Raw genomic sequence first — 8,634 nt, forward strand, 5'->3', positions numbered from 1 at the left:
TCCGGACCTCCACCCCCTCCTCCAGCCTTTAGTTCCCTCCCCACCCCACCCCCAGTTCAGCCCAGCCTTGGATTGGGCCCCACCATTAGTTCCAGACACCACGTCTCCTCTATTTATGGGTTTTTTTCTTTGCTTCTGCGGTTCTCCCTGGATGAATGCCCCCTTTCCCTGGATTTACAGCATCCTCCTGCGGTGGGGTTGATGTCACTTTAATGAGAGTTACAGCTGCCTTGACTGTGACTGCCACATTCCAATTTACTGCTTGGCCTCTAGAAGCCCAGCAGGGCTTCTCTCTGGCAGACAGGAGTGGCTGTGTTCTCTGGCCTGGGATTGGGGTGGAGGGTGGAGAACTGCAGTCTCCTTACTGGCCCCAGCTCTGAACTAGGGCTCCAGGCTCCCTGGTGGATCCTGAGCAGCAGACAACACCGAGAATCAGGGCAAGGCGGTAGGTGGGGGGGTGGGGGAGGCGCGGGGCGGTGGCGCCGCCGGGCGGCTGGGGGTGCAGAGTTAAGTCAACCCTACAGGTTTGGGGAAACAGAGCTCAAAGCTTTCCTGACCCATTTTCCCCACCCGCCCCCATCTGCCCCAGTGAGAGCCGAAGTTCTGTAGCAGAGGACAGAGGGCAGAGGAAGGTGGGGGCATTCACAGAAAGCCTGTTGTTTGTTAGTTGAATCCAGATGTGGAGGGTGGGAGGGGGAATTGGGAGGGCACACTGGAGGCAGGCCTGGGGAGGGGAGTGGGGAGGGGAGGGAATTGGGCAAACAGAACTCCCCGCAGGAATGCCACAGATACCCTGAATACTGCCTGGATTTCAGTGCCCTCTCACTGGGGTCTCAAATCAGCCCAAATCAGCCTCCATTGTCTCTAGTTAAGAAATATGAGGCTTGGCTGGATGTGGTGGCTCATGCCTATAATCTCAACGTTTTGGGAGACCAAGGTGGGAAGATCACTACACCCAGAACTTTGAGGTGAGGTTACAGTAAGCAATGATCATGCCCCTGCACTCCAGCCTGGGAAACAGAGCGAGACCCTGTCTCTAAAATAAATAAATAAGAGGCAGTATTGCCGTGGCCCCAGCACATATGAAAAATAGCTACCATTTATAGAACAGTTATTAGATGCCTCTTCCTGTGCAGCCGAGGCCTCCGGCCATGTGGTCTTTTCTCTCTGCCTGGCTGCTCTGCTACAGGTCCAACCGAAGCAGAATGTCTGGCCTTGACCAGGAGACACAGCAGTAGGGTGGGCAGCCCAGGGCGTTGAATATAGTACTTTTCTAAAGTCCTACAACAACCCAACAAGATGGGAATCATTACAGCCATTTTACTGACAAAAAACTGAAGCTTTAAGTCTTAGAGGTTTAAGTCCAAGGCCACACAGCTAGAATGTGACAGAGCAACAATTCAGACTTGGGACTGATTCCACAGTCCTCACTACGTGACCCATTTGCCCATCTGTAAGCAAGACAGAAGTTGGGAGAAGCTGACTGATAACCATGAAATGACCAGAGGCCCACCAGTTCCTAGAAATCTGAAGTTTGCTCAAAGCTGCCCCACAGTCATGTGGAGACAGGTTCCAGGAGGCAAGATCCTGACCATGTGTTTATAATGCCCCTGCCAGCTGCACCCACGCCCTGCTCACCTCCATCCCCTCCTCAGAGGTAAGAGGAGTCCGCAGCAGAGAAGGAGGCCAGCACTGTCTAGGAGGACACAGGGTGTAGGTTCTCCCCAAGGCTGCTGACCCTGGAGAAGGGAAGGGTCTGTCCCTGTCCTGCCCTGCCCTGCCCTATCTCCCCATTGCCTCATCCTCTCTGGGAACAGGAAGTCCATGACCAGGTCCAAAGGCACAGTGGGAAGAAGGACTCCAGGGCTGCAGCCTTGCGGTTGTCTCCCACTGCCAGCAACTCTGCGGGCCCAACAGAGAGGAAAATACCCAGGCTTGGGCATGAAGCCAAGACAAGGGGGACCCTGGGCTGTGTGGCCATAGAAGGCTCTAGAGAGCGGGAGCAGGAGCTCAGTCTTTGGAACCAGATGGCCTGGGTATGCCCCTAGTTCTGCCACACTAGCTGTGTGACCTTGCTCCAAACCCCAGGCCTCACTTTCCTCCTCTGTGAAAGGAGGGAAATAATAATCCTAGCTGCTGGAGCACAAGTGGATATTAAGTGGGGTGCTGGATTTAAAGCATGCGGGTTAATCAAGAAACACCAGCTACTGCTGTTCCAGGTTCCACTTCCCAAGCCGCTATCATTCCAGGCCTCAGCCTCCCTGTGCTTACTGCAGGTAGAAAGATCCTTTTGGTTGAAACCAGTCACTTCCTGCAGGTCTCCGCAAACCTCTCATTCTAGGGACCCAAGGGACCATAGAAGTGTTAATTAGCCAAGCCTTAAGACAGGCCTAGGCAGAGGGAGCCTTGTTAACATTAATTGGTACTCTCAGATCTTCGCCCAGTCAAGATGGAGCAGTGCATGCTGGGACAGCCTCTCTGCCCTTGGGGTTCACAATCTGCCCAAGACTATGCCCCCAGCACAGCTGCAGTGGAGGGGACAGCCAGCGACCACTCCGCTCCTTCCCCACTCACAGGGCCCAGCATTCAAGACAGGCAGGGCGAGCCAGGGCAGAGGGAGGGAGGGAACTACCCTCTCCTGCAGAAGGGTCAGAACCGTGATCTTGGTCCAACCAACAGTCTTGGAGGCAACCATAATGCGGGCACTTTGCTGCATACCAATGCCAAAGGCTGTGCCTGGGAGGAGATGCCAGTCTCTATCAGTGGCTGTCAACCTAATTTAATGAGCCCAAGGGGCCTGTTTAAAATGCAGAGTCCCAGGCAATGCCCTCCATGGTTGAGGTCCAGGAATCCGTATTTTGAAAAAGCACACTTTAAAGCAGGACCACACTTTAAAGAACTGAAGTTTGTATATCCAGTATGACTTAGTGTAAAGCAAGGCACACAGAAGGTATATAATAAATGCTGATTGATGAAATGAATGAGTGAGCAGAACATGAAGAGACCATGAATGATTCTACAAAATATGAGCAAAAGATTTGCCTTCCCCCAGGAATTCTCCCCTAGGTAAGAGGTGGGCTCTTCATCTCTGTTTCACTTCTTTTTGTGGTTGGGACCAGACTTTTTCTACTGAACTTGTAAATTGCTATCTCAATTCTAAGAGAATTTTAGTCCACACAGAAGAAACCCCACACAGTCCCTCTCCCACCTCAAATCTACCCACAGAGGTTAGGAATCCCTGAGAATTCTATTTCCAGAAAAATGCAAATATATACACAAGTTTTTTTTATATTGTAATTTCCAAGAGTTCTGGACCCTGAAGCAAATTCATGGTTAAGGATCCCTGCTGGGGACATCCTTTGATCTGTGAATCATTGTTAACAGCAGGGAGCAGAACAAAGGTGCAGGAAAGAGAAGGAGGAGGGTCTGGGCCAAAGAAGGGCTGCTAGGGCTCCATCCCTGGGTCACGAAGCCAGGATTTGGCTCTTGGGTTTCTTGTCCATTCTGGGGATTACTGAGAGGCAGGTAGGGCAGTAGGGTTGGAGCTAGAGGTCTGAGGGTCTTGTGGCAGGAAGAGCTGAGGTGACCCAAGAGTGTCATAGACACTCCAAACTCACTCCAGGGCTATCAGACAGGAAAGACAGCAAAGGAAGGTAAGAAGAAGTTTTGGCCGGGCGTGGTGACTCACACCTGTAATCCCAGCACTTAGGGAAGCCAAGTTGGGCAGATCACTTGAGGTCAGGAGTTCGAGACCAGCCTGCCCAATATGGCAAAACCTGTCTCTACTAAAAATACAAAAATTAGCTGGGCATGGTGTCCCGCGCCTGTAGTCCCAGCTACTTGGGAGGCTGAGGCAGGAGAATCCCTTGAACCTGGGAGGCAGAGGTTGCAGTGAGCCAAGATTGCACCACTGCACACCACCCTGGGTGACAGAGCAAGACTCCATCTCAAAAATAAATAAATAAAAAGTTTCACTAAACTCCACTTGGTATAGGAACCATCCTAATTGTACATCGTATCACATTTATTCTGCATCATAACCAACTGGAGTAGGTACTAATATTCCCTCTTTAACGTGGGAGGAAGCAGAGACTCATCGGTGTCAGGAGGAGGCTGTCATTGGCTCACTTTCACACAGCTAGCTAACACCAGAGCCAAGATGTCAAGATCAGGGGCCTGGGAAGGGTGGAAACTGCAAGCCCACTTCCTCCCAAGGAATGGATCCTGCTCTGTGTCCTCCCCGGTTGCCATCAACAGCCCTTTCACACATTCCACTCTGTTATTTGCAGGAAATGAGAGAGAAGTTTCAGGTGAGTGGTGAGAACCAGATCCCCAACCCCTCTGCCTTCATCCCTGATGGCCTTGGCCAGTGCCTCCCACCGCCTCCCTGCCCCCAATCACCACCCAAAGTCTTGGGTTTAAAAGGCACTTTGGTCTCCTGCTTCCCAGAGTTATCATAAGAATTAAGTAAGAAAATGAGTCCAAAGTTCCAGGCTTACAGTAAGCAAATGATGAATAGTGACATGATTTCTCACCACTTTGTTTTTAATAAGTGGGTGGGTTATTTGGAGGAAGTAATTTAAAATTCCAAATAGAAGACATATAATATGATTTTTTTTTAATTTTAAAGCTGAGCATTGATTGAATCATCCTCTTTCCTTGTCTGTAAAATGGAAATCAGAATAACACCTACCACAAAGGTTTGTGCTATTTGAATTTGATGAGAATTCATGAAAAGTCTATGACATTCTCCTGCAGAATATCATCACATATAAATAACTCCTAATATGGATCATACTCTTTTGATTTGCACACACGATGTGCAGGTGAGAGAAACTGTTCACACTCAGGAAAGGGTGGAAAGTTTACATTCAAGTCAAGGACATTTGTGTTGTACATGAGAAAGAAATTTCTAGTTGAAAGTAGCTAAGATCCTGTGTTTGTACAGCAGTAATTGAGTCCCCTCGGAACACTATGGGGTCTTTTCCCCTCACAGACATGAAAAGAGATATATAGGACACTCTGTCTCAGGGGCTGCTAGAGAGGAACCTGGCTGAAGGCATAAATTAAAGTTTAAGTGCATAGCATTCAACCTCTGCAAAAAGCATCAGAATCACAATTTGTAGTCTCCTTTTAAATCTTTTCTACAAGACTGTATAGTAGAAAAATAATAACCAACAAATGATTAGAGTACGCTGTCAACTGTTTACACCACAGTGTGCTCTATAACTTTATTAAGAACGATGTGTGGGCTGGGCACGGTGGCTCACATCTGTAATCCCAGCACTTTGGGAGGCTAAGGCGGGTGGATCACAAGGTCAGGAGTTTGAGACCAGCCTGGCCAACATGGTGAAACCCCGTCTCTACTAAAAATACAAAAAATAGCTGGGCATGGTGGCAGGTGCCTATAATGCCAGCTACTCAGGAGGCTGAGGCAGGAGAATTGCTTGAATCCAGAAGGCAGAGGTTGCAGTGAGCTGAGATCGTGCCACTGCACGCCAGCCTCGGCGACAGAGCAAGACTCTGTCTTGAAAAAAACAAAAAAAGAATGATGTGTGGACTGTGTCAATATGTGGAAATGCATGTAGGAAATAATATTAAGAAAAGCAGGACAGGAAACACAGGGCATGCAGCGATAACTTCATAAAAACCACAATGCTCAGAAGATAATCTGAAATCAATATTGATCAGGTTTTATTTTCTCTCCAGTGGCCTAACATGATTACATGCACTTTTTAATGGCATGGACAGGTGGAACGTGGGATTTTTAGCATAGTGAAACCCCCTGTATGATACTGTAATGGTGGATACATTTGTCAAAACCCATCAAATATACAGAACCAAGAATGAACCCTCATGTACACTGTGTACTTTGGTTGATTACAAAGTGTCACTACAAGTTCATTGATTGTAACAAACATAGCCCTCTGGCAGGGATGCTGAGTGTGAATATGTAGGGGCCAAGGGTATATGGGAGCACTGTACTTTCCACTCAATTTTGCTGTGACTCCTAAAACTGCTTTAAAAAAAGTCTATTTTTTAAAAAAGATAATAGCACTTTATTCTTATTTGAACCACACTGTATTGTTGGTTACCGAGTGTGAAGGTAGTATGTTCAGAGTCTTGTTTTATGCCTTTGTAGCTGCGTTGCCAGCATTTGAAGGTAACTCCTCCACATAAGCGGCAGGAAAATGGCCTTTTTTCCCATTCAAAGATCCAAACCACCATCCTTCTTCTTTTTTCTCGTGTACAATCACAATGTCACCCTTTTCCAAATTCAACTCATCATCTTGCCTGGCTTGAAAAGAATATAAGGCCTTGCAAAGTCTGCTGCTGAACTGGGCTGCACCAGGGGCTGGAGTTGAAGAACCTGGATTGCTCTGGCCACCAGAAGATGCCTTGCTCACAATATTTTCTAATCTCTTCATTAAAAAAGGCCGAGATATTTTTGCATAGCTATGAGTATGCTCCTTTTCCCTCCACCTGAAGATGGAGTTACTACAAGGAAGGCTGGGTTGAGGTCTTTGCTCAAGTTCTGCTAACATCGATGACAGTTTGTAGGAGTTCGCTTCCAAAAGGTCTAGTTTCAAATTGTTCTCATCCATTAACACTGCTGTGTCTTTCTGGCTCTTTGCATCAGAGAAGGAGGAGTTGCTGGAGTACGTTTTAAGCATTCGTTCCAGGCCTTCCTTGTCTTTTAAGGCTTTTTCAATGTCTCTCTGCAGTCTCAATAATTTTGGTTTTAGTAAAGACTTTCGTCTCTCTTTATCCATTGCACTGTTAGGATCTTCTTCAAAGTAATCTGTTAACAGGAACTCAGATTTGTTTTCTGTGGATAAAATTGCAGTTTCTTCCATTAGAGCCTGGATATCTTTTTCAATGTCAATCTTGCTGATGGCACAGTGAATCTGCGTGTGGCATGTGGTCAGGGTTTGGCCAAAAAGAGAAATATGTTGGCTGTACTGGTTTAAGTTATTGCATAAAAGTTGAATTCTTTCCTTCTCCAGCTCCAGAATGCTCTGGTAGCAGTTCTCTAGTGTGTTTTCCCATTTCAGTCTGATAGAATAACCCGCCATGTTTTTTTGGTAGTAATTTTCATCTTCCTTTTCCAACTTTTCAGTTGATTTTGTCAGTTTATTGAGGAGCTTCCGCTTCTCCTTCTTAGTCATAGATTGCTTGGAGCTTTCTACAAGCTGGAAAAGTGCTTCAGGTTTCTTGGTACTAACCATTAATTTCTTCTTGGCCTCCCAGACAGGGCGGCCTGGCAGAGGCGCTCCTCACCTCCCAGACGGGGCGGCCGGGCAGAGGCGCTCCTCACTTCCTCCCAGACAGGGTGGCAGCCAGGCAGAGGCGCTCCTCACCTCCCAGACGGGGCGGCCGGGCAGAGGTGCTCCTCACTTCCTCACTTCCCATACGGGGTGGCGGCCGGGCAGAGGTGCTCCTCACCTCCCAAACAGGGCGGCCGGGCAGAGGCCCTCCTCACTTCCCGGAGGGGGCGGCCAGGCAGAGGCACTCCTCACTTCCCAGACGGGGCGGCCAGGCAGAGACGCTCCTCACTTCCTCCCAGACGGGGTGGCAGCCAGGCAGAGGCACTCCTCACCTCCCAGACAGGGCGGCCGGGCAGAGGCGCTCCTCACCTCCCAGACGGGGTGGCGGCCGGGCAGAGGCGCTCCTCATCTCCCAGACGGGGCAGCCGGGCAGAGGCGCTCCTCACATCCCAGACGATGGGCGGCCGGGCAGAGACGTTCCTCACTTCCTATACCGGATGGCGGCCGGGCAGAGGCGCTCCTCACTTCCCAGACGGGGTGGCCGGGCAGAGGCGCTCCTCACTTCCCAGACAGGGCGGCCGGGCAGAGGTGCTCCTCACTTCCTCACTTCCCATACGGGGTGGCGGCTGGGCAGAGGTGCTCCTCACCTCCCAAACAGGGCGGCCGGGCAGAGGCCCTCCTCACTTCCCGGAGGGGGCGGCCGGGCAGAGGCACTCCTCACTTCCCAGACGGGGCGGCCAGGCAGAGACGCTCCTCACTTCCCAGACAGGGCGGCCGGGCAGAGGTGCTCCTCACTTCCTCACTTCCCATACGGGGTGGCGGCCGGGCAGAGGTGCTCCTCACCTCCCAAACAGGGCGGCCGGGCAGAGGCGCTCCTCACTTCCCGGAGGGGGCGGCCGGGCAGAGGCACTCCTCACTTCCCAGACGGGGCGGCCAGGCAGAGACGCTCCTCACTTCCTCCCAGACGGGGTGGCAGCCAGGCAGAGGCGCTCCTCACCTCCCAGACAGGGCGGCCGGGCAGAGGCGCTCCTCACCTCCCAGACGGGGCGGCCAGGCAGAGATGCTCCTCACTTCCTCCCAGACGGGGTGGCAGCCAGGCAGAGGCGCTCCTCACCTCCCAGACAGGGCGGCCGGGCAGAGGTGCTCCTCACCTCCCAGACGGGGTGGCGGCCGGGCAGAGGCGCTCCTCATCTCCCAGACGGGGCAGCCGGGCAGAGGCGCTCCTCACCTCCCAGACGGGGTGGCGGCCGGGCAGAGACGTTCCTCACTTCCTATACGGGATGGCGGCCGGGCAGAGGCGCTCCTCACTTCCCAGACAAGGCGGCCGGGCAGAGGTGCTCCTCACTTCCTCACTTCCCATACGGGG

At 51.1% G+C, this 8,634-nt stretch overlaps 1 protein-coding gene across 1 annotated transcript; it reads right to left on the minus strand.

The window, feature by feature from the left end:
• Nucleotides 1-6,060: 6,060 nt before the first annotated feature.
• On the minus strand, nt 6,061-7,263 carry LOC129008752 (nostrin-like). Its single transcript, XM_054441065.2, has one exon. The coding sequence runs from the start codon at nt 7,227-7,229 to the stop codon at nt 6,129-6,131; it is 1,101 nt and encodes a 366-aa protein (XP_054297040.2). The 5' UTR covers nt 7,230-7,263; the 3' UTR covers nt 6,061-6,128.
• Nucleotides 7,264-8,634: the final 1,371 nt, after the last annotated feature.

Source organism: Pongo pygmaeus, chromosome 9 (assembly GCF_028885625.2).
Source record: "Pongo pygmaeus isolate AG05252 chromosome 9, NHGRI_mPonPyg2-v2.0_pri, whole genome shotgun sequence".
NCBI lineage: Eukaryota > Metazoa > Chordata > Mammalia > Primates > Hominidae > Pongo > Pongo pygmaeus.

Bases quoted from the DNA above. Each gene is read 5' to 3' on its own strand.
- LOC129008752 (XM_054441065.2), bottom strand. From the start codon at position 7,229: ATGGTTAGTACCAAGAAACCTGAAGCACTTTTCCAGCTTGTAGAAAGC.